General features: G+C 40.1%; 1 protein-coding gene across 10 annotated transcripts in view; it reads right to left on the bottom strand.

The window, feature by feature from the left end:
- The window catches only part of MPPED2 (metallophosphoesterase domain containing 2), a 194,172-nt gene that overhangs the window by 60,341 nt on the left and 106,658 nt on the right, over positions 1 to 27,173 (bottom strand). For all 10 annotated transcript variants that reach the window (XM_090140130.1, XM_090140132.1, XM_090140133.1 and 7 more), the window contains 2 exons: positions 23,566 to 23,747; positions 3,205 to 3,430 (listed from right to left, as the gene is read on the bottom strand). In XM_090140130.1, the coding sequence (XP_089996256.1) occupies positions 3,205 to 3,430; positions 23,566 to 23,747 (408 nt within the window). The remainder of the gene's footprint in view (positions 1 to 3,204; positions 3,431 to 23,565; positions 23,748 to 27,173) is intronic.

Here is a 27,173-nt window from a genome sequence, read left to right as displayed (position 1 = left end):
ACGGACAACCTTCAGCCACTTAACTCCTTTCGAGGCACATCCAAGAATCTCCTTCCCAAGGTGTGAAAACATCTGTTAGATTTTCCTCCTCTGAAAGCGAGCAGAGCCCAGAGCTGCCTCACATCCCACCTTGCTCTTTCCTCTGCTAGAGGCTGTTGCTCTGTTTCCAAGTCCCCTTCAGCTAATGCCATTTAATGCTCTCAGAACCATCAGACTAAATTCAAATTTTCTGCTCCTTAGAGGCTGTTGATATGCACCGCTGCACATTCCAATTGCAAATACACATGAATGCTCCTGTGTATTCTAAGTTATTTTCTACACACAAATTCTACTAAATTGTAAGTTAGGAGGCACTACTTGAATTCTCTCAGGTCTTTAGGAAGCTTTCAGATGCACCAGGAGCAATAAGACGTAATGAATATGGACTGATATTTCTTTTCTGTAGTTACACTGAGTTAGCAATTTACATTTTCTAAACAGATAGATGACTTATAGCCAGTTTTTCCAGTCTTCTGGCAATTACTTCTTAGAATCCTCTGACAGGCTGAAGCCTCCAGAATCACAGCTGTTATTCTTGGGTTGATCCCCCTTTTTAAATTAAAACCAGTAGCTTTATCAGCAAATGAGATTTTTCTCCCTCTGGAAATACAAAAATGCACATAAATTGAACATGCCAACTTATCTCATTTTAGGGTTGGAGCATCTTCTGGGTTAACGACCACTGTTCCACATCTGTGACAGAACTAATTGGGGTAAGGAGGCCATAAATACATACAACTCCACCACAAATTCTCTTCCTTTGGGGTAATCTAAAGATTTATAGGTGGTAGAGTGAGACGTCATTGGAGGAGAAGGAAAAAAAAAAAAAGTGCCAAAATGCTCGCTTGATTATTCTGTCTCAGTTTCCAGGCACAGATCAGATTTGAAACAGACTTTTCCAGTACTTGATGCGACTTTCCCTTCCTCTCTAGAACCAAGTAAAATGCAGGGAACGCTTAATTTTTACTCTTTCTAGGGCAAAAAGCAAACAAACACACAACAATACCACAAAGCCAACAAATCTATCTTCTAAACAGACTACATGTACTGACCTAAAAAGCTGCACTCTAAGTGATAGCCCCAAATCAATTGCCCATCACCAGTTGCTTCAGACCATGATTCAACAAGTTGGTTTTTCTTTTACAGCTGACTACAGATGAAACATCCTCTAAGAGAGAGCAAAGGCAGGTCTTGGTCAGAGCTCAACTTGTCTTTCTAGCAATCCAGCTTAATCTCCCAGTAATCTTTAATTGGAAAAGCTCAGTTATCAATCAATGAATTGATAGGGAGGAATAATTAAGATTTGTCTGCCATAAAAAGGTCAGAATATGTATGTCACTCGTTCATTATGGTTAAAATCAACTCTGACGACTTCACCCTTGATATTTCAGAACAAGTATTCTAAATTCACGTGTACACGTGCAAAATGGAACACTTCTAAATGCAGGTGGAAGTTGAAGGATAACAAATTGTCATTATGAATTTGGAAACCAGAGGGCAGAAAACATTGCCACGTTTTGCCAGTACACAAACATTAACACATATAAAAGGCATTTCACACAGCTCCCCATTTCAGAATTCCAAGTTCTCTCTTTCACAAAAATACCTTTTCCAAGACTTGGGTTCTACATTCTCATCCAGATCGCTTTCAGGAACTATTTAATACAGCAAATCTGTCTCAAATAAATTTGAAAAGATGCCCACACGCTGTAATCACTGGATGCCTGCAGAATGCAGGCCGCCCTCTGTCTCATACATACACGTGAAATAAGCTGAACACAATCTTAATCTTAGCTCGCAGCTCATGCAGCTGATCATCCTGCAGCAAGTCTCAAATCCACGGTACCCTCTGTAGGGCTTTTATGGACTCTGTCTTCTGTGTGCTTTATGTTGCTATAGTGAAAAGAAACACTATGAAATGTCTTTACAAGATGGTTCCTAAGCTGAATTAAGACCATCCTTCCCAATTAGATGATACTACAGGATTTAGAGGGTTAAGTTAAGCAATATCAGGATGATTTAAACTGGTTTAAATGAAGAATTTCAGATAGAGCTCCATCACTGTTTTTTAGCCAGCACCAGTGTAAAAATATTATCTACAAAGCACTGTCAGAAACATCACCATGTACATGAACTACCAAAGACTGAGAGTTAAGTGAACAGTAAGGAGAAATATGAAAAAGTACAAGAAAGAGGAAAATTTCTCATGTTCTCATATGTTTGCCCCACTCTTTGACTTAATACTTTCTATTTCCTCTTCCTCTACATTCACCTGTAAAACACGCTTGACACCAAAAATTTAAGTTAGAAGCTTAAAATAAACCCTCCTTACAGGTGTGCATAAATCAGCATCTAAACACTTCAACTGACAATTAAGAATGCCAGGTAGCATAATGATCACCACCACTGCAGATCAGTTTTCCAGTAGAAGCTCAAAGAACCGTGATTGTTGCTAGTGTAGGAATTTAAAACGAGTGCTACAAACCTTAGTGATTCTATGAAAACCATACTGACTAAGCTAAGATGATTTCAAAGGCTCCACAGAGAGATAACAGGCAATTCAACATGTGGAGAAAACAAGGCAAGGTCTCGTTAGAACAACAATGGACAGTCATTTTCTCTTGCATACAGTTGGTTCAGGAATTGAGTGAAATCAAAACTGCCTCAAGACCATATTATTATAACTTAACAAGCAAAAGAGAATAATGCCTGCAACTGATCCGAAATAGCACTCAAAGCATCTGCTGCCTTGTACTTTGTGCTGTGTGTGTATTAAATGCTACCATACCAATCTATTAGAGCAGCAGATACAAACATCTAAATAGCACGCAGTATAATGGAACTTCCTTCCCTAATACACATTAAGATGCTCTTCCAGTTAATCCACAAGCACAGAACAGATACTGAGTCCACAATTTTTTTTAAGTGTGTTCAGCAGGCAGAATAGAGAGATGACAACTTTTTCCCCTTCCTTCACGCAGACGGCCACATGCAGCATACTTATGCACAAAAAGAATGTGGCCATTGTTTCAGAGTGGCTAACAGCTAGGTTTGAAACTATTCTGCAGGGCAAAGCAACAAAGCAGCTTCGTGCATTTTCAGCAGGAATCATTCCTATTGTGGTTTAAGTAATCAAAAGCAAATAAAGTTTAAGTTCAGACTTACCATGGGGCACCGTATATCCGGAATCCTTTAACTGTTACTTCTGAATCTTGTAAGTAAATACTATTTGTCAGGAGTGACTGAACATTGTCAAAGTCCTCTGGTTTCAATTTGGACACAGAAGGAAAGCGGTAGTAATCTTGTTTAACAAGGTCTGCCATGAATTCCTTATCAAATGTCAGTTCATGATTCCCAGCGATCACTATTTTATATTCATATGGCAGGTTTCCTGAAATAACAAAAAGAGAGGACTTAATTAGCACATTCTTCTCCCACACCTCATTGCCAGCACAATAAGTAGACAGCTAGCAGTGACAGAATGAAATACCCAAAATCTGTGTGCATCTCCATTTTGAGCAGAAGTTATTAATACCGCCTCTCTTCCATTGAATTGAACTGTTTTGAAATGTAAAATAATGCCACAAAGAAACATCCTAATAAAAAGTGTGCACTTTCACAGATTCTGTCTCACTGAGACTTGCCAAAAATCACACGCAAGTTTGCATCAAAGCTAAAAGTAGTCTAACATGTCCCCTCTGCCTCCACTGTAAGTCTTGTTCTCTTGTCTTTTAATCCATCTTTTATTTTGGTGCATATTCCTAACAATCATTTAGAAAATGATTTTTTTTGTTCCACAAAGGTACAAGCAGGTGGATTCAATATATCATTATATATTCACTTTCCGTACTGCTCATGGGTCTTTTGTTATTTACACAAACCACAAAGCAACAACTGACCCACCATAACTGTTAGTGCTGTTAGCACCGATCTCATATATATGTATATATATACATACATATATACACACACACACACGTAGATGTTACCATCCACTAATCTGGAAGTAAAACACAGGTCCTCAAAACGTATGTGGAAATTCATGTGTACATCTGCCTGTTCTGGAACTTCCAACATCTGCCTCAAAGGAACAAGGACCTGGATGCTATGTATTTCTCTTGAATACTGTTCTCCTATTCATGAGCATTTGCTCTTTCACAGCTTTAACCTTTTAAACATTGTGTTTCAAGCAGCTTCTGAAAGTGTTTTTTCTTCTGTTAAAAAGAAGCTTTTAACAGTACCTGGAAGCACCTATATAGCAAGATTAACTTTCCCCTAAGAAAAGCTCACAGAACACTAGTCCAAACTCTGCTTTTCAATATTTACACAGAAACTATGCAAGGAACACAAGCACCATCTTCACAAAAATCAGCTAATTCTGGATAGAATAACTAAAAGTTGTAAATCCCTTGAAAAAGGAAAAACACAATTTCATAGATTTCAAGACTGAACAAAATACAGGCCATATGTAGTTGTAACTCTACACTTCTACACTGGACTAAAAGCTGGGGGAGAACACTCCTCTACCTTATCCCCTTCCCCATGTCTGCTACACACATCTCTGATTCATTTTTACTGAAACACTGGAAGTGGCAAGTACCTACAATTCCTGCTCTTTGACAATCCTGGGCACAAGGTAAAATCCCTGCTTTCTTTTCTCAGGAAACACAAGAGACACAACTGGCGTGCGATGCGAGACACCCACCATAGCTGCAGTCCCCCCAAAACATGCTAAATGTGATTACATTCTCAGAAAAGTAGAATGAATATGTTAGATTCAAGTTTCTGCCACATTATCAACATTTGCAAGCTTTAGTAGAGAAAACTTCTCATCTTACTAGATAAATGCCCAGATTTTACGCTTTCTCCAGTTTATTTTGGTAAGAGATCTGAAAATTGGTACATTTTCCTGATATTATGTTCAATTAAACCTGGGACACTGTGTTTGAAGCCAGTGCTTTCTATCGTGCCATGTTAAAAAGAGGGCTTACTTTGAAGACATAGGACATGAAAAGACAGACCAGCTGCGGGATCAGTGATTATTGAAAGGTGCAAATGTAATAATCTGCATGTTATATAAACATCTGAATTCAGCAGGGAATAATCTAACAGTAATTGCTGTAGTTAATGTCCAAAAAACTATTCACATTACTGAACATGGCCCCGCTTGGTCAGGTTGTGAGTGCCAGCAATGGAAGAGGAGCCTCAGGTTTTGTGCCAGGTAAAAGCAGGGAGTTCAAGACAGAGCTGTACTGATGAACCCTATGGATCAACAGCATGGCCTGAGAAATCCCAATTGTGACCAAAATGTGTCAGTGTCTGCTGTGAGCTCCAGCTCTGCTGTAGTTCATATACAGCAAAGAGCACAAACGCCTGAAGAGCAAGCAGTGCTGGCTTGAGATGTGTTTGCTACACATCCACATCCCATGCAGGGGCAAAACAAGATGTATTTCTTTCTATAACTATACATACGTTGTTATTTAGCACAGGATGGGGACAAAGTTTTAACCTGGCTCCCTTGCTCTGTTCCCTGTTTAAAACATTCTCCTTTTCTGGAGTGACAGCCACTGGTGCTGGCTCAAGGGAGAGAGATGAGAAACACAGCTCACAAAAACACAAATGTACCAAAAGCCAGGCCCAAGCAAAGGAGAGAAGCCAGAGAAAGTCTCATCCATTTCTCTTCTCTTCCCAGAGGAAAGACTATCCAGTACTAATCACAGTAATAAATTACCTGCAATTGGATTAGCTATTTGTTCATCGCATTTAGGTTTTCCCTTCCAGAAAGTCCTGCTGGCAGTGCACAACATTCATCCTCTCTGATACAATTTACGAAATATTTTGGCGTTTCTTCCTTTGACAGTTCTGCCCTTTGTCTATAATCTGCTGACCTTCTGTGCTTTATACAGGAGCATGAACAGCCACACACAAAATCTCCTACTCCGTGGTATTTCAGTTTCCATCTTGACTAGATTAATCTCTGCATTACTACTTCCACGCTGTTCGATAAGAGAGCCACTGCAGCACAGTGCACAGGCTGAAAGACATTCTCTGACTTTTCTTTACTGCATTTCTGCCTGCTGCACTTGGTCTTCACTATTTTCCCAACAATTATATTTTCCATCATGTATCACTAATATTATTCATTCCGTATTATACCGTGAATCTAGAAAAGGTAAGTATTATTTTTCAAGCTAGGAAAAGAGTTGATGTGTTTGACAGGATAAACTCTTCTCAAACCTCAACTCCCCAAGTAGTTTCTAAATTTAATTTAAAAATGCTTACCTGTTTCCCAGGAGAAATCAAAAAGCTACTAAAAATGATTAGAGCACTGTGTCTTCTAAGTAGTCACTTATACTGGAGTAGCTGAAATCTTAAGAAGGTTCATACTGGTACACACACGTGTGAGTATCTTCCAATATGCCTTTACGCCTTTGTTCTCATTCCAGTGCCACTAAGCCTCTGTGCCAGCACAAGGATTTGGCAGCTGCAGAGCACGGCTCGTCAGGAAACAAACTGATCAAGATGAAAACTGATGTAGTAAGTAAGGAATGAGGCTTTGCAGGCTTCTGAGGCAGAACAGGACTTCCTTCACTGGCAGCAAACACAAATACTACTTTAAAGTGGTAGATGGAAAATAGGCTGAATTTAAGTATAAGAATTAGGGGAGGAAGGTTGGTGGGTTTTTTGGTTTTGTTTTTTGTTTTTAACTTACCTAAGTAGCTGTTTTGTTGTTTTTGTTTGTTTGTTTTAAGTTCACCTTAAATATTTGATCCTAATCTGTTGAACAGCCATTTCTATTTTAACAACATGCTTCATACGAGTCCAGCTTACTCACACAACCAAAGTTCTGCTGAATGCCAGACACGAAAAGGACTATGACTGGCAATGAATGTTAACTCAGAATTTATATGAAAATACTTTTTTTTTTTTAACTAATGTTACCTACAGAACAGGTTTTGTAATGTGATACTAATTGTCTAAATAGTGGTAGAAGCCTGTATTTAGTACACAAATACTTCTGATGCGAAGCTCTGAATATCTATACACATGCATTAGCTATTCAAACCACACAACACTTCTATGAAAGGTTAAGTGCTTCCTTGTCCATTTCACAGACTCAAAGACCCTTTGGCCATATGCTAAGAACTGGGCTTAGAAACCTTGAAGTACAAATCTTTGTCCCTTCAAAAAGAAGGAAAATCTCTACAAGTGAGATGCCTGCACGAGTCAATTCCCTCCAATTCAGTGTACCATACATGCTTCAAAGTCATAACTGGCCATGAAAACTATAAGCAATCATATATACCTCCAGAGATAAATACAGAATGAGCTGATTCTGTGCTGTTCTTATGGACTTCCAGTGACTGCAGCAGCTCAGGGTGCCACTGGTTGTCCAGCCACAGCTGCACAAGTGCCTGAGGGCAGCCAGCAAACATCACTAAACAGAACAGCAGTGCTGCCCAGCAGCACCGTGACTCCCCACAGAGGTTTCTTTGGGGATGCCCACTGAATCTCCAGCAGTAACTACTTTCTTCTCAGCATTTTCATCACAACCACAACACATGCAAATTCCTTCCAGCATTTTAAAAGAGCATTTGAAAGGCTCCGATTAATCCTTCAGCAGCAACAAATGCAATTTGTACAAGTGCAGTTAGACAGACTTGAGCTTTCACGTGAAACACTGGACTTCTCTCACCATAAAGGCTAACAGTCCACTCACTGTAGGTAAAGGGATTCAGAACTGGGTAAGAAAAACAAACATCTTTTCTAGGGTAAGATGGATTGGGAAAATTTTCTGGCTGTTTTGATCAAACAACTCGCTAAGAAAGTCCTCAATGGAAAAGCTAACACAGACACCAACTGATACATGGATTGAAAGCTTAAGCCATGTATGTCAATGCATCTTCCCCCTGTATCTGTACAAGTTTAAGGACTGAAATAAATAAAAAGAGTGGAAAAATTATAAAACATGCACAAAAATAGAACAAGCTTCTAAAGAAGGAGAAAGAGCTACAGTACAAGAGCTCACAAAATCTTCACGATGAAAATATTCCACCAGCTTTTAAAATTGCATCAGTTCAGATGCCTTTTGTTGTTGTTTTTTTTTTTTCCACTCTAAAAGAACATTTGGAGAAGGAAAACTAAGGCAAAACACACACAGGCAATGCAGCAAGGCAAGTCGATGAATGAAAGTTTAAATGTTTTGCCTTTTTGCAAGGAAAACAGACCACAGCACAGGGAGAAGCAAAGGCTGAGACCCTTGAGTTCCTGTGATAAATCTAAAGCTTGCACATTAAAGCTCCCCTTTGTTGAAAATGCTGTTAGACACAACAAAACAGAAATGTTACGTAAGTGCAAGCTCTGCCTCTGACCTTTCACTCTGTAACCGTCAGGCTTCATTAATTTTCACAAGGCCTGACAGCTCTAGCGTTAATACTCACACTTGCTGATCGAGCCACACAGCAGGTTCAGACTGCTACCTTCTCCTCTGAAACTCATGCATTAGGATTTCTTCCATGCTGGCAATGGAAAACCAAGTCTAAGAAACATTAAACACAAAAAACTACGTTACAATAATGCCAAGGTTGAGTCATAAACCCATGAAAGCAAGGAAGTATGGAGTGAACGTTGCCTCAGCACCTACAGCTCAGCTGTGCAAAGCCAAGATACTGCAGCCTATAACATCTTCTCTGAGCAACCGCAGGTACAGGTGCTGCCCAGCCTAGCTGCCTGACACTGCAGAATCAACAAACCTAACACCAAGTGCTTCCATTCGTCCTCTCTCCCATCTAGGCAAATGGAGTGAACTTGTCACAGCGCTGGGCCACACCATCACCAAGTGCAGCACAAACCCCGAACCAGGGCCATATATACGCTGCCAAACCTAGTTAGCTGTGGTCTGATTGAAGCAAACTCTGACATGAGGAACAGTTCCTTGCTTTTATGTATTTATGTCTCAACCGTAACATTATTCTAATGTAACTGTTTGTGATTAATATCATTCTCTTCTCTTTAACAGACAAAAAGTACCATCACATAAACGGCAACCTTCTGTTTCACTTGAATGTGCACAGCTTCTATAGCACGATTATGGCATTAGAGTTGTTTTTCTTGTTTTTTCTTAATCTCAAAGTAACTTTGAATTCCACTGGAGTATTGTTACTGAAACTTCTTTTCTTGAAACAGAAGACTTCACTATTAGTTTTAGCCATTGATACATGGCAATTATTTGTTTTGAAACAGAAGCTGGAGGCTTTGTTTAGTCTAAGCTCAAAGAAAGAAATCCTCGGGATTTTGCAGCTCACAGCACTGCCAACTGTAGGTGTCAAAAGTCCTCAGAATTGACTTAAAAAATATGAAATTTGGAACATAAGTAGCACAGATTTCTCTGCTTGTGAGCCCCCAGTAAGGCTTTCTTTCCAGGCTTGTAATTATACAACCTAAAAGATGAAGCTTTTAAAAATACAAATAAATAAAATCGCGTAACTTAAAATCAAAGAAGCTGCAGCTCTGAAGCTTCCCTCTAAATTTAGCAAATTCTGAAAACAGCATCCCTCACTGCAAACCACGTGCCTAATTTTGCCTTTTCATTTTTACAAATGATCCTCGCAGAAATGGTAGTTCTTCCTACTGTTCTGTTTCCCATAAACAAAGCAATACACAAAGGACCAGCATGACTGCTTTTGGGCTGCGTGCACACTTTTAGAGAGATCCTTTAAGTGAAACAGGGGTCACGTGGGACAACGCATAGGGTTTTCCTTTCAGCAGAATTACCTCATATTTACATTTACATGAAATCTGCATCTAACTGCCCGTAGTTTCGGGTCTATAAAGCATGCAGCTGCACAGAAACGTTCTATTTTGTCCAACAGGTCTTGACAGTTCCTCCTGTGACCACGAGCATCAATACACTAAGAAATGCTGCACCAGGGCTCACTGAACTACTTGTCCTTTCACTGTGAGCTCTGTTTGGTTTCAGATGGCTCTCCTCTTGAGCTCTGAGCATCAAAGCTGAGAACAGAACCTGAACAGAAGGCAAACACTGCCTTCTCAGCACCAGCGGGGCTACGGAGAAATGTTCTTATTGAACACGATCAAGGCAAAATTGAAAAGGAACACTTTTGATTGCTATTGTATTAGGCTAAAATATAGAAACGAAACCTAATACTATCTAAATCTAATAAGAAAAAGCCATCTCTATTTCAGAAATTTCAAAGCATTCTCCATAAACGCATCACAGATCAATTTACATGGTACTTTTGCCAATAAGCAAAACGAAATCACAAGTTCCAATTGGCTTAACTCATATTGGAAAGTGCGAAAGCAAATACCGGAAAATGCAATTACTGCAAACAAACTCCATTTTCTTCATTCAGGAGGGAATTCCAGGGAACATTTTATTGCCATCAAATAATATTTCTAAAGGCATCAATACCCAATTCTATTTTCTTTTCAGAGTCCCCCCACACTATACAACCTAATCCTCTATAAGGAAACTCTCCAGATTTTGAAATAATACATTGGTAGTTGATATTACGAACCTTGAGCGCACACATGTTGTATCAATTTAGATGATTTTTCTCTCTGAATCTTAAGAATATCAAAACCAGCAGTCTCTGACACAAACAGTTCTAGACCTACTTCTCCCAATATACCCTTTGTTTCTGTAATTTACAATTCCAATTAAGTCTTTTTTTTTAATATATAAAATAAATGAATAAAAGTCATCCGTAAGGAGGTCAGCTTGAGAACAATTATGCAGCAAGTAATTAAGCTAATCGTAATTATCACAGACAGCGGCTTGGTATTTTCATGTACTAATATTTTCACACCATCGAAGGCCAGAGAGTGCTAAAGGCTCTACACAAAATAAGATCATTGCTTAAGAAAGATAAAGCTCAGGACATCAATTGCTGAAAGAAAACTTGCCACAAATCAATGAGAACTACGAACACAGGACCCAGAACTAAATTCTGCTCCAAACTCTTCTGCCTTCAGCAGGGAGCTTTGTGTGAATAGCAAGGTGGAGAAATAGACGTAGCATTGCCTACCTAACAACCTTAAAATAAATAGATAAATAAATGAGGAATTGTAAGAAACGTTCTCCTGTTTCTCACCTCTGTGAATGTGTTCCTGTTATTTGTATTCTCATCCTTAAAGAAAAGGCACAGTCTATGAGGCTTACAAAGCATGGGCAGGCACTTCCCTCTGCCTCGCAGCCTGGGGAGCCTCGCCACTAGTCCTGAGAATTCCTCCTAATGCCTCTCTTTCAAATACGTAAGTGAAACGTTTGATAAAGTATTTTAATTTTCTTTCTGGAATAAGGAACCTGTTACACACCTTCTCTGCTTTTGTTGTGGAATTGAAATCTTTCCTCACAAAACAATGTTTTTTGAGTACAGTGCTGATAAACTGCAACAAATCCTGGGGCTCGGATCTGACCACCAAACATTAATGTAATGTGGGCAGATTCCTATAAAGGCAAGGCAAAACTAATAAGCAGGGATTATCGCAAGTAAAATAAACTGAAAGGGAAAAGAGAAATAAGATAACATCCTTTAAAATATCCTAAAGGCTTTAAAAGCATGGACTGCTGTTTAAAAGCAGGACATCAGCTTCACAGCAATTCTGAAAACATAACATTCTCCAATGTGCTAAAGCAATGAGCTGCTTTGGAAGTTCTATCCTGTGCTCATTTGTTGTGATTTCACTTGTAAACACATAGCATAGGAAGCAAGTCTGATTTTCAGGGATATTTTTTAACCAGGTTTTTGAATGGCGATGCTGACGTTGGCTGGGAATTGTTCTTCCTCTTAAGTCAGAAGAAGAGAAAATCTAAAACCTGAACTAAACTCCATGTCTAGAAGGAGACCAATACACATCTGACAGCAGTATGCACTGTATTTCAGAATTACCTTCACAGTCCCTGATGTTTTAACAGAGGATAAAAAAAATAAAGACAAAGTACTGGGAGAATGCAAACAGAACTTACAGACAACTAAAAATACACAGGCAGGTCCCTGTGAACCTCCAGTACCGTTTTCTGAATTCCATGTCTGAATTTATTTTTCTAAATAAACCTAAACATTCCATTACAGTCTTTCAAGATGAACTTGGATACCAGGAATCTCCTGAGTCCTTTAAGGAAATTCCATTTAATAATCCAGCCCACAAAGAGACTTCTTAGCTACTAAAGGACACAACCAAGTCACTCCAGCTGTATCATCTTATTACAAGAAACTGAATTTCTTACATGCAGGCTTTTTTCCTTAGCCATCTACAGTTGCCTGAGCAGAATGGCACATAGTCTCAGATATTTTCCTTATCATATACTAACCCCAAAAACTAAAGGACAAAGAAGGAAACTACAAGTCTGAAAGCAATAACCGTGGAAATTAGAGCCAGCGAGTTCTGATTCCAAATCTCACCTCTGCGACTATTTTTGCCACCTCCTCTCTTCCTCAGGCTTTGCAGAATTTCCATCACCAAACTATTTATGTTACAGCATCCCAAGACCACGTGGAACAAAGTCTAGACAAAAGTTTTCTAGACATCCAACGTGCTGCTTGTCAGCTTTCAGCAGACAAACCAGTGGCTGAAGTACCTCCTAGTCACCCTCAAGAAGCAAAGTAAACATAACAGAAGAATGGAAAATACTGTATAAAATATAACTCCATTCTGCAACATAAGTTCACGTGCTTTCTTTGTAACAGAACTGAGGTAAAACCTGCCTCTTCTATTCTTGCTGCTACAAATCTGTTGACCCTCTGCTGCAGCCATCGCTGCTCCTTATTAAAACGAGGGTAACAGTGTCCAACCTACTTTAAAGCAAGCTAAAGGGGTGTGTGTGATACTTCTGTCTGTGCACTTGAATGTACAGTAATGGTTTTGTGAGGTGCTGCAAAACCTCTGTGATGCAGCATCAGTAGTTTCCTTTCGTATAAAGAAACACACCAAAAATTCTGGTGTGAACAAACGTTCCTCCGCATTAAATGCTATCACTGGAATGTGCAGCATTTCTAATTTTTCATCCAGTTTGCTTTCTTTAGAGTCTCTCTTGACTTAACCATTTTAGACCCCATTTCTAGACTAGAAGAAAAAAATGCCTTAAGAAGGCATGATACGCAGACCTTAACTTTTGCCGAATAAAGAGGAGACCACAGTCACAGCTGGCCATTGAGACAAAGCACGAACAGAACAGCTATTTCAGTCACTTACACAAAGGTAACAATTTATGTCTTATTTATACTCCTTTCTGCTAAGGTTTTGCCCTTTCACCTCAAAGGCAACCATCATTGTTTTTACAGCTGGCTTGACGGAAACATTTGTTTATGAATGGCTATATTGCTTCCACTATAACTGTACGCACATCCTCTCTAGGAACTCAGTCTGTTGCCAGCCCACATTTTAGCATACATAACCAGAGCCGTCTGTCACCAAAGCCACAGCTTTTCCTGCCCTCTGCCCCAGTACTGACTAGCAGGGCTGCCCAGGTGAGGGGCCCAGCACAGCACCCCTGAGCCATCCTCACTTGCTCAGCCCCCCCCCTGCTCTCCATGTCCAGCCGATGATTGTGGAGCTATGATTTACAACCAGGTGACTGCATGTGGGGAATGCCTGTCCCCATGGTAAGCCCTACAGAGCCCAGTGCTCTCCCAGAAATTCCTTCACCAGGGGTCGGAAAGGGCTGCTACTCTGGAACCTTTCCTCAGGAAAACAAGTACGGCCAATGCTGTTTTATTCCTAGCAACCAGCTCTGGATGTGAGAGAGCAGAAGGGATGAACTCCTCCTGACAACACTAAGGAGAAATCTCCTGCAGGAGGCAGCAGAAAATTTCAAGGCTGTCTCATAGCTTTGCTGCTCGTTCACAGTGGGGACTGCAAACAGCAAATGCTGCTGAGGCAGTGCAGAGATTTAAGGGGAACACATGAGGAAGGGCAGTTCAGAAAAAGTAAGGAAGTGTGGGTTATTTTTTTAGCATGTATAGCTCTGTTTTAATCTAAAACTCTCCACGTTTTTGTTGGTAGCTACCCAGAACAATAAAAAGCAGCATTCAGGAGAAAAGGAGCTATTGTACCCTGATGCCTGGCCTGCAATATCACAGATTCTTGTTCATTAGAGAAGACAGACACAACCCTGGGGCCCTAATGGTTCACTCATCAAAAGTCACAGGAAATTCACAAGTACAAATTGTTTCTGAGCTCTCATTTGTTAATTGTGTTAACTTGGAAAGAAATTCAAGCTCTGGAAAAGCAGGTGAATCTTCACTGCTTTCTATCCCCATGCACTCATTTGTCTCCCTTCTTCGGAGCTGCCGTCCCTCCCCCAGTTTGATGTTATTTTGCTCTCTTCTGTGCTGGTCTTGCATCTCCTTGCCTCTCTCCTTGCAGTGCCATCCCCTGTTGTGCTGCTTTGTTCCCTCTCTACTAAATGCGCTGTCAATAGCAAGCGAGGCTCCCAGAGCCATCACCTCACAGCTGGCATGCTGGAGAACAGAGACCAGCCTGGCTCAGGGAAGCAAGGCACTGCTGCAGCCTCCTGCTCTTCTCTATGTGAGCTGGGGCCTAGAGAAGCTTCGTGCCCAAGGCAGCATGTGGGCAGCCCATCTCTAAGCCGGCCATGTGTGGCCCAGCACTGCCATCAGCCCTGACATGGGATGCTGACGAGTCCTCACAGAAAAATGGCTGCTCCCAGCTGCATCAAGGGAGCTGACAGAAGCAGCCCAAGGGTCTTACAGCCACCCCACAGAGACAGCCTCTCAGGACAACTGCCTATTTTTCCCCTCCCATGCTCAGGGTGACTAACCGGACAAAGAAAACACAAATTCCTTCCCCAATAAAAGTTCAGAAATGGGAGTTCTCCTCCCCTTTCTCTCCCTACAGTCATGTCAGATTGCCCACAGACACAGCGGCCATCCTCTGAAATCAGTATGATTTCTCAGTATCGCCAACAGAGATGTCAAGCTCTTCTAAGAGACATGCTGCAGAGGGGAGGAGGTAGCATTGCACAGCTTTTTCCTTCAGAGCCCTTTTGTGCCACGACTGGAGCATTCCCCATACATAAAATCCATGCAGAATTTGTCAGAGCTCGAATCCTCAGCTTCAGCCTGCTGGAACAAGGATTAATTAACAAGCTACAGAGGCTCGTTATAGCTAGTAAGAAGCAACGATCTATTTTTTCTTTAATAAAAAAAGTCAGTAATTCTTGGAACATTTATTAACCCCCCCAGTATAGGCAATTACTGTAAGATAAAGGTCTACCAGTCTTGCATTAAAGTAAATTGCTGCATGTTGCTTTTCTACTGCATAGTAATGCCCACAGTACTGTGAATAAATGCTATCATTTTGGTTTTAAGCTTGAGTCAACCTCTCCATCTTATGTTTGTAGCAGACCTTCACTTTCAGTGACTGGCCACAAAAGAAAACAAAGACAAAAATCTACAAACCAAAAAATGCAATATGGCATTTCACTGAGATACTGGTTTTACAGCTCTGCTCAAGGTAATCTCACACACTCCTCAACGTGCAAAACTGGAAGGAGGAAGCACAAAACCCAGAAACCATTCCTGCTGTCTGCTATGTTCCACAGTCACATACAACTTTAAAAAACAGAGTGGTGATTTAAAAACAAACAAACAAACCCACCCACAGGCTCTGCAATACACGGGACACTGCCAACCAGCTTTAAATTGAATTACACAGCCTGCTAATCTTTATGATGAAATAAAATTTCTTTGAACACCACACATTATACTAAAATCTGCAGTGCTTTCTGCCCCTAGTCCCAGTCTCTCTCTGCTCAAAGCAACTCCTCCATCCCTGGTACCATTGTTCTTTCTAAGCAGGAATGTGATGCTCTGCAAAAAGGAAGATTTCTTATTTTAATTAGATATCGTTAATATGGTGCGCGTGATGTGAAAACTTAAGGGACGGGAGTTTCTGCACTTGGTAAATTCTGATGCAAGATTTAATTTCTAAGCAACAAACCAGTGGTATACAAAGAATACATCCTTGGACTGCTTTCTATTGGAATCATTCCAAGAGCTGATATACAGCTTAAAAAATCTGATGACGACACCCATTAAACTTTCTATTTGGAAAGTGCTACTTGTTTGATACCCCATCAGTGCTACAACCATACATCCATCTTCTCCTTTACTGTGGATTTGGGAGAAAAAGGGAAGTGAAAGAAAGAATTATTTTGGTTACTTTAAAGATTTGTTTTCACAATGGTTTGCTATTTAAAACCTAGTCGTTCCCTGTGCTTTTAATACAGTCCAGGGAAACAAATCCAAGAAATGATCAATTATCATTATTAACAGTCCTGTCCAAGAACTGTGCAATACTTGGTGCTGTGGCTCCCTTCTTTCATTGAAAATTACCAAAAGAATATGCTAGATTTGGACACACAACAAAGTAACCAACCTAGAGTATTGTTCTTCTTGAAAGCATACCTAACATGAGCTGTTTTCTAGTGGCCATTCAATCACACTTCAGGGTTTGGTTTGGCTGCTTGGGGTTGGCAGTACACAGCTTGTATTGCGAATTTTGCACCATCTCCAGTAATTAGGTGACTACAGTATAAGAAAAAAAGCTGAGAGTTTCTCTCCATGCCATAAACAGACTATAAAAATAGTCTCTTGTGAAATTTCTTTATGAAAAGTTGCCAAGAATAAGGAACAAATCAAGAGAGTAGTGTCAATCAGTGGAAATCCTGTATGGAAATCGGTATGTAGATAGTGATTTCTTCTATCTTATCTTTTAAGTTATACCTGAAGGGTTCTGTTTTCCACAAAGTATATAGTAGATATCTGACACAGAGCAGAGAATGAATATAAGGAAACAACAGAAATAACAGTTGCATAAAAGTAGAAAGAAAAATACAGGTTGGGTTTTTGGATTTTTTATCCTTTTCAGTGTAGATGACTACATGAGGAAAACACTATTCAACCAGTTAAAACAATGCACATGGCTGTATTTTTCTGCAGATTTATTAGTAAGATGCAACCTTGAAATTATTTTTGTTTTCCTCTAAGAAAAATGAATTAGCATTAGTATGCCCAAAAAAGGTTTATGCAAACAAAAGCTGAGCAACAATCATTAATTTGTTCAAGACATATAAGAATTTAAAAGTACCAATAAGAGTTTAACAGTGACATTAAACACAAGAAGCAACAGTGCAATAAAATCTAAATAAAGTTGGGATGACGTGCACATCCCAGGAAGCTAAATAAATAAAGGAAAACTAGAACTTGATTAAGACTCCAGATTCCATCATATAAACATTTAAAAAAAACACATCAACATTCCATGCTCATAATCACAGAATGGCTTAAGTTGGAGAGGACCTTAAAGATCATCTGGTTCCAAAACTCTTGCCATGTGTAGGGTTGCAATCCACTGATCAGGGTGCCCAGGGCCTCATTCAACCCGGCCTCAAACGCCTCCAGAGGTGGGACATCCATGGCTTTCTGAGCAACCCGTTCCAGCAACTCACCACCCCTGAGTAAAAAAATTTCCCTAATATCCAACCTTAATCTCCCCCTCTTTTAGTTTAAAGCCATTCCCCCTTGTCCTGTCACTATCAGACCATGTGAAAAAGTTGGTCCCCTTCCTGCTAGTAACCTCCTTTCAAGTACTAGAAGGCTGCCATCTGGTCTCCCTGGAGCCTTCTCTTCTCCAAGCTGAACAAGCCCAAATTCCTCAACCTGTCTTCATAGGAGAGGTGCTCCAGCCCTTCAATCACCTTTGTGGCCCTCCTCTGGACCCACTCCAACAGCTGCACATCCTTCCTGTGCTGGGGGCCCCAGGCCTGGACGCTGCACTGCAGATGGAGGGGGACAATCACCTCCCTCTCCCTGCTGGCCACCCCTGTGTTGATGAAGGTCAGTCCTGGCCTTCTGGGTGGCAAGAGCACACTACTGGCTCATGTCCAGCTTTTTGTCCAGCAGGACCCCCCAAGTTCTTCTCCTCGGGGCTGTTCTCAATGAGTTATTCTCCCAGTCTATTAATATAATTCTGGATTGCTAAAAAAAAAGAAACAATTCTGCATGTATTACCAAGAAGAATCAGTAAGAACCTCTGAAGTATACAGCCAATGTGGTCTGGCCCTACAAATCACACAGAGCTCGTAAAAGTTGCAGACGGAAAGCAAAACGCCAGCACTGACCTGTTATTAAAATACACATTTCCCATTCCAGTGCCTCAACTCCAGCACAGCTCCCCACCAAAGCCACCCGCAGAAGACACAGCAGTCTTCAAAACTACACTAGGAGGCTTTGCAGGGAGTTGCTTCCCTTTCTCCCAGAACAGCTGTGCAAAACCCGTGCTTACAGGATTAAAGCCACTTCAGCATTTTCTTTCACTCACAATGAATGCAATATTTTTTTTTCTAACAGTTAAGAGTTTTGTTCATCAAAGTGGTATTTTATGTTTAGTCACTTAATTATTCATTCTGGCTAAAATAAGTAGAGCAATATAGGGTTCAAAATATGTTCCAGATGGTAAAAACACAAATCAGAAATAAATCATTTTATAAAAATAGGAATACATTTGTTTTTATTGCCATAATGCTACCCTAAATTATGCATAAGCTTCCTTTTGGATCTAAATTAGTGCAGAATACTTTGAGCTAATATCCCTCTGAATTTTGAGAAATTTAGAGCTTACTGTCTCAATAAAAAACTTTCATGTCAGATGCTGAGATAACTCACGTCTGAAGCACACTGCTCAGGAGCAAAAGTTCTGAAGGACAAGTAGTTGGTCTTACCAAAATTGCTTTCAGTGTACAGAAGCAAAAGGAATACAATCACACAAAGCACTAAATGAAATACTTCTTGATAAGAGATCAAGCTTGGATAGCATGAGGGAACAATTGAGCCAGCCTAAGAAGGAACACATAAGGACTGTAATCGTGAATTTTTAAATGGTGGTAAGAGCTTGAATGCAGTAACCATTTTGTTACAGCTCTTTGTTTGTTTGTTTCCAGATCAGGCCGTATTTTTTTCTTAAGACTATTTTGGCAGTTTTGGATATAATTTCCAGTTTCTAAAGTGCTAAATACACAAATCCAAGAGTAGACTAGAATTAACTGACTGTCCTTACCTCCACACCACATTTTCAGCGCACTCCTTTTGTCATTTGCTCTATGGTACAGGCAGCAGTTGCAATCTAAAGCAGCTATTTTCTATTTTCAAGAACTAAACGCTCGTAAATGAGCAGGAGCCACTTAACATCAGTCCAACTAACACAAAAATAAACCTTAAAAGAACCAACAACACATTTCTGAGGACCATACCCATATATGTATAAAGTAGCAAGAAAAACACCGCATTAATATAGTACAATCAATATTTTCTTTTCACTTTAAGTAACGTGACGGAGGAACTAAACAGCAAGGAAAAGCTCAATTTTTATTTTAGATGTATCAACACCACTTATACCAAAGGCAACAATATATTGCTGTTAAAAAAAAATAAAATTGTTACAGTCCAGACCCGTGCTTATTTGTTCACAATACCATTCACAGAGTTCCTCAACTCCTGGAGTAATAATCTCCTAGAATAATCAGAAAAATACTGAAACATGCATTCGAAACAAAAAACATGGAAGAAAAAAAACTCATAAAATAATCAAGCTGCCAAACCCCAAAATAACGCAGGAAAAAAAACCAACAACCCTACTAAATCCATTAAATCTACTAAAATCTACTTTTCAATACATTCAGTAAGAAATATACTGGGCACAGAATAATGTCTTCATTCTCCCTCAGCACTAACTCTACTGGCAGTAATTTCACCTACTTGGATATATCCATATCCAGGCTGGACAGGCTCTGAGCAACCTGACCTAGCTGTGGCTGTCCCTGTTCTCTGCAGGGGAGCTGGACTGCATGGCCTTTCAAGGTCCACTCCAATTCCAAGGATTCTGTGATATCCACCACTACAAAACTTTGCCAGGTTTGTCCAGTAATACATCTTATATTAAAAAACTTAAATTAAAAACAATGACTGAAAAAGATCAACACAAGCTATATGAAAGAACCATCCAAACAAACAAACAAAAAACGTTTTTGAGAAAATGACTGGAATAGTTGTGAGTTATTTACACAAGTAAGGCTGTGCACAATCAGGCCCATACTAATTGAGCACCACGTACATATTATCATTCATTAAAGATATATATCTGCCTGAATTTATCTTCACTTTCTCTTCATTTCAATTTGAATTACTCAAGCACTTTCCATCACACAGAAAAGGAAGTATTATATTACAAAGACAGCTATAATTAAGACACTCCTGCATCTCATTTCCCATATATGACTGAATGAGAATGGCTGGGGAAAATAGGAACAGTGGTAATAGCAGTATGTTGAGTACATTCAGTGAGACTTATACTGGGCACAGAGAATAACGTCTTCATTCTTCCTTGGCAAAAAATGTTGTGTTTACTGCAAGGTCAGTTAAGTTACTATAAGAGATTTTTAATGAAAACAATTATAAATTTAAAATAACTGTGTTTAAAGCATTTAATAGTCACTGAGGTCAAGTGATTACAGCAGTTACAAGACCCGAGGGACGTGTTCACACCAAAACAAAGTGAATAAATTAACTCAGCCATTGTATGCAATCACTAAGTGACCACAGAGGTTATTCAGCATATGAGCCTAGATGACTTCCATGGAAAACCAACAATGAAAATTTATCAGCCGAAGGGGAAAAAACCTAAGAATCTGTAGAAGTTGCATGATGGGTTGAAAGCTAGAAAGATTAGAAAATAAGATGTAGAAAGCATGCTCTGTGATCCAAATGCAGAGACAAGGAATAAAAGCATCCACCCATTTCAGTAACACTCAAGGTTCTGAACATCTTGTTTAGGTGAAATCCTTGAAGACTTGCAAAGGTGTGTTGGACCAACAAACTGTAAAGTCACAAGGAATTGCCCTCAGTCCTGTGCAACTCTGACACATGTAACACACAGGGAAGAAAAAGTGATACAGGAATTCATTATAATCATCTTCTAATTTTCCCTTGGCTTATCAACTCAGAAAATTACGTGACTGGCATTGCATCTTAGAGTTATTCCATTACGTAACCCTAGCGGAGATGAGTGTTGTTTTACCACAAAGTAAGCTGACTAAGCTGTAGAAGGAAGTCAAGCTCTTGTTTTGTTCCCTCAAGGTAGAAGAGATACAGATGCCTTGACTCCATCACTGCTTTTCAACAGGATTGCCAGTGAAGACACCATGCACAGGGCAAAAACACATCCATGAATTCATTCTGTTTTGATTCCAAATGAGGAGAGGGTAGCACTGGAGCCAATATTCACCACTGTGTTGTGATTCCATGGAGGAATCAATTTGCAGCTTCACTTCATGCTAGAAACCTAATAACCAGTATTGTTGTATATATGGAGGTGTAGGTAGACTCAGCATTTGTTAAAAAAACTAAACACCAAAAGAGGTTTTCTCTGTACCTGAAACATAAAAGGCTGAGGACAAAGCCAGCAGGTCCTCTCGCAGCCATAGCTTCCAGCCAGCTTCAGTGACACCAAGTGCCAAAGAATGTAAGAACTGCTTTCTCAGATAAATACCATGCTGACATCTACAAGAACTATATATGTTAAGAAAGCCCCATGATATATTATTGAGGCTGGAACAAAATCTATTCAAAGAGTTAAGATTTGTCTGTTGCAAATGTTAAACAAAGGATGTATGTGATAAAATAATGTCATTGTGAAATGCCTGTTGTACACAAGGGAAATGCCAAGTGGTTGCTTATGCTGTAAGAGTCCCTGCAGAAATCTAGGAACACAATATCAACTTACTTGCTTTGGCTTTCAGCAGTAAGTATTGAGTCAGAATTTTCCAACAAGAAAACATTGGACATAGGCTCTGGTTGTAACAAAATAATACTTGTGTAACGAGCTGATAGCCAAAGAACTTTGACAGGGATAGACTTCAGAGATCAATGCACTCCAGAAAGCAATTCCTTTCCTGGAGCGGCCTGATACAAAAGGCATTTGTGACAACTGAACCTCACTGAAGAGCAGTGCTGCTTATCTTTTCCACAAGGACTGGAACTGAGTGGGTCCACACCTCCTGACCTCAGGGGAGCCCTGCAGCCCACCCCAGCCTTTACATTGCTTTCTCATCCCATTCCTTCTTCACAATACTTGAACATTTACAGGTCATCACAAACCTGTACATAAGTATATAAGCAACAAAGCATATAAATTGAGGAGGATGATTCCTATTATGTGTTTTCCCTCAACTTATGTACATATACAACTACTTCTCCTACCACCTCTGAATTCCTAGCCTAGTGAGTACATTCCTAGGAAAAAAACCCACAGTTTTTGAGGCCATTAAATCTAGAGCTGTTTTCCAGAAATATGAACAATAAAACCAAATTTCAATAATACAGCAGTACCCAAAAGCCCCAATCCTGCATGCACAACCACATAAAAGGTAGAAAAGCATTCTTTACAATTGCGCCAGAGAAACCTAAGATCAGAGGGAAGATGGTTTGAAAGAACAGTATGGACAAAGTGCAAAGGAAGGTGAAAAAACTGAGACTGTGAAAGCTCTTTTATTTAAAAAATTACTTTTGTAAATCTTAATATTCTTTACTTATCCCTTGAATGGTCAGCCAGTGCTCTCCAATGGAATAAAATGATGCTATTAAAAATGTGCAGAGATGAGTTAAAGCATGGTGATGAAGCCATGCTTTCAAAGGTTTTTATGCACTGCTCTAAATTCGTCTAACATTTCTGGAATATCAGCTGGCTTGAGTCACTTTCCCCTCTGAGTATTTCTAGTGTAACTGGTAACACAGCAGTGCCCAGCAAGCCTATCAGCTGCATTTGCAATAGAAGCACCATGGACAAGTTCTCCTTCTACCTTTCGGACTTCTGCTGTTGCAATCTAATTGACTTCATCTGTAGCTACATGATAGCAAGACACTGTCAGAATACAGCAGAATACAAAACACCTTCTGCTTAGGAGGCATTGAGCATCTGTGTTCAAAGCAGTACTCTAGCTCAAAGGACTAATCATGTTACTACCCCAATAAAATTTTCCTCCTTCAAATTTTGACATCCCGTATCATCAGAAAAAGGACTTTCACTATTTCTGTTTATGTTGTAGCTTTTAAGTCTGTTTGAAATTATCAGCCAGAAAGTCAGAGCAAGCAATAGTTTTGGATGTGGACATAAAAGCCCATAGTGGACATTGAATGCACTCAGATTAGGTGCCACCACTCCCTCAGGGCACACAGAATGTTACACAGTCCTTGCTTGGGAGTGACAGAATCTTTCCCCCAAGATAACACAGAAATGAAGTGAAGTCCTTATATTTGTCTTAATTAACAGAATCATACTGAGGCTAGAAACAGCGCATCACATGAGGACGAGTGAAGCAAAGGTGGGGGGGGGGATTTTCATGTGCTCTAATTCAATTAGGAAGCAGTGACTGACACTTGGACAGGAGAGGTTAATTGGGGTCACCAAAACGCAGTAATTCCTTACCTAACCAGTCATTAAACTTCTTAACCTCTGAGGGCAGTCCCAGCTCGGTGAAATCGCCCGTGTGGAGAAGGATGTCCCCATAAGGCATCTGGATGCCATCTGTTCTGGAGTGTGTGTCTGAGATGCAGACAAATCGCGTGTGGCCCGCTGGTTTTGGAGTATCATATGGGATAGGGTCGACCCTAAAGCAGACACAAAGATCTCGTAACAGTTACAAGGTTAAAAGCCTCACATCCATAATATCAAATATCAACACAAATCCAAGTACACATCAGTATGCATGCACACCCATTTACACACAGCACGCTGAAAGAAATGACTGGAAAAAATCAAAATGCCAAAACTCAAGGAGGGACCACGTTCTCAAATACTTACCTGGTAAGGAAGGAAAATTAAAAAATATGAAGAATATGACTAGTTTCTGCTCCTGATACCAAAATTAAACACTGGGGGGGAAAAAAAGGTTTGGAGGACTTAGAATTTATATTGATTTTTTTTTCAAAATCTGCTTTATAAATAAACAGGTGCACAGGTTTTAAATAAAAAGTCCTGCAGGTGGGCCAGCAAAAGGCTCTCACTTGACCTGAGCTTAGTATATGATTTTGTTCAAGGGCACAGGCACTCCTACCATTTCCAGCAAGGGTATTTGTTCACACACTAGGCTACAATGCTTTGATGAGGCCTGGAAATTGCAGAATTGAGCCTAATGTCAACTCCTTGCTCTCAAAAATCCTGAGCTCATCTGTCACTATAATTCAACACTGGAATAGCACAGAACCTGGCCTAACATTGAATCAAACCCCACTGCAGCTATACAGAATTTCAGTCCATTCCTTTGATGTGCTACTTTGATCACAGACAGAGATCAGCTTAATTCTAAGATCTGCAGGAATTATTATGGTCCACTAACATCCCTAACCATCGCAGCACTGCAAACAAACCAAGTATTTTAAAGCACTTAAAATGATTTTATTCATATACCTATTGGAACAAACTGGCACAAGAATGTGCATTCAAAAATTGAAGCCTAAAAGTAAAAAAGAATATGTCAGAATTTTGCTCTCCATACTGCATGAAAAACAAGGAAATACAAACTTCCTAAGTTTTTCTTTACCTTATGAATGTTGGTACACTGAATTACTGTTTACTACACACTGAACTGTGTGATAACTTCTGCTGATGTGCTCAACTCCAGCTCCCTAGGTAGGTGAGAAAGCTCCCTACTTTGAGGGGCTTACAGTAGCTCAAGAGATCTCCAAGCAGACATGCACTTGTTGGTCTTCAATGAAAAAATGGCCACGTGAATGCACTTCCTAACAAGGTCCTACTGGATCTATTTTAGATTTGGGAGAATGCTTACACACAGCTAAAATTCAAGCATATGAGAAAACTGTGTGTGCAGGGAGAGGTGCTGGTTGAACTGCATTTTCCTAGGTACCATGAATAAGTAGTTCCATTCAAACTGTATTTCCCATGCATGCCTCACATTTGGTTGCCATGATTGCTGAACTTTTTTGTAGAATTCAGGTTCGATAAGACTGTGCTTACTTTTATATGGTCTTTATTTAAAAAACAAAAGTACTGTGGGCTGGGCGGTATGGGAAGGGGCAGTTCAGCAGATAACTCTTTGCCTTTTTGGTACTGCACCTCCTTTTCCTCCCAGAGCACCACACATGATTAGTTGAGCCATATAACCAGTCATCACTACTGAAACACCTCACTGAAAAATCTGAACTAAAGCAATCGATGGATTCGTCTTTCCTACAAGAGTTAGAAAATAATAAAATCATTATTACAGAGGAAAACTCATTTATCCATTGAAATTACACTACTAAGCTGGGCAGAAATAACTACAGGCCACAGCGCTTTGGTATCTGCTTTGCTATTCTCTGCAGTTTATTCCCAAACAAACCCCCCTTGCTCTAGGTCAATTTGAAGCATTTTAGAAATACATCACACATTAAACACGAGGGTCCCCGAATCAACATTCCCACTCTTCCAAGCATGTTTTCTTCAGATCACACACAATACAAACACCAGGTTTCATCACTGCCACATACCCTGCTCAGGCTGTCTCTGCATGAGTGCCTCTGGGGAGCCCAGTTTGCTCATACACAGCAGCCCTGCTTTGCCATTCTCTGCACTTTATTTCTAAACAAACTCCCTTTTGCTCTAGGCAATGCCTACCAGACTAGAGCACCCAAATCTGGTTTAGAATTTTTCTACCCATGCAACGACTTACTAACACAAGATTCTATAATTGAAATTCATTAAGTTCCTGACCCTACTTTCATTTCTTTGCATACACGAGGATGTTGCCAAGTAACCTTTTTTTTTTAATATATCTTAGCTTAATTTCTTCTCTTATTCAGTAGTGCTTGCCCACTAAGAATTGGAAAGTGAGATACTGAAGGTTATTGTGTTCAGCCCATCAATTTATTTTACTAAAAACAGTCCTTCAAAAGAAACTTAATAAAAGCAGTGTTATTGCCAGTCCTAAAGGCTCAAGTTTGCTTTCCATCTGCAGGTACAGTATAGGAAACACTAACGGAAGATTTGTCTATCACTGCATCTTGAGAAGACTGGCCTCTGACTTTGTGAGATCACTTACCACAGTATGCACAGCACTGTGCTCTCGCTGCTTTTGGCAGCACACGGCTCACCTGGCTGTGAGCATCATCATCTCTTCCTGGGGGGTCTGCTCACCTCAGGTCCCAGCCACAGGGATTACAGCCTGGCACCTCTAAAAGCTCTGTAACTGTTACGTGCCCAACCCTCCCTGCTATCCAACAGGAAACAAAATAATCATTTCACCTCTGCCCACAACCAGTCTCTACAGAATCAGCACACACATGCATACATACACACACACACACACACTACCATTTTCTCCCAACAGTGTGTGTACAACCATCACCAACACCACTAATTCTTCAGATTTCTCAAGCTGCCTGACAGCAACGCTTTATAGATTCTCACTGCATTTGAAAAAGAATACAGTTATACTCTGTAAATTTAAAGGATTTAAATACTCTAGCAATTTAAATGATTAAAACAACGGCCAGGAAATGAAAAGCAACCTAATAAAATATTGATTAGTATCAAAATGAATGAGGAGTGCAAGAGCCCCGTGGTGCCCTGCATCCCACCAGCTCCGTGCCAGCAGCCTGCAACCAGTGCTGCCCAGGCTGCTGCCGGTACCACGAACACATGGAGGTTTGCACTGCTCTCCTCCAGCATATGGTAACTTTTACCACTGTTTCACATTCTAAAAGCAGGTAATGACAGGAAGTTAAATAATTGAGCAACAACCCTCAACACTGAAGTTATGGAGGAGACTGCAATGGCAAGACAGAAGGGCTGAATTCCACAACTCGCAGAGAAGGAAAACACCGGGTCTTTCACATGCATGAAGGGAAAGGTCATGATTTAGGACATCAAGCTACAGAACAAATGCATTAGCTGTGTATTTCGGCTCCGCCTTACACTAGCTACTTAAAACGACATCTTATAAATCAGAAGCATGAGCAAGTACCTCAGGGACAGCCAGGGCAGTACAGCCCTCCAGGAGACATCGCCGTAGGGAGAACTACGCTGGAACCTGTTTT

The sequence above is a fragment of the Phasianus colchicus genome, chromosome 5 (genome assembly GCF_987193195.1).
Source record: "Phasianus colchicus chromosome 5, bPhaCol1.hap1.1, whole genome shotgun sequence".
Classification (NCBI taxonomy): Eukaryota; Metazoa; Chordata; class Aves; order Galliformes; family Phasianidae; genus Phasianus; species Phasianus colchicus.
Note: the sequence above shows the minus strand (reverse complement) of the source record. Positions and strands in the feature narration are given on the sequence as shown.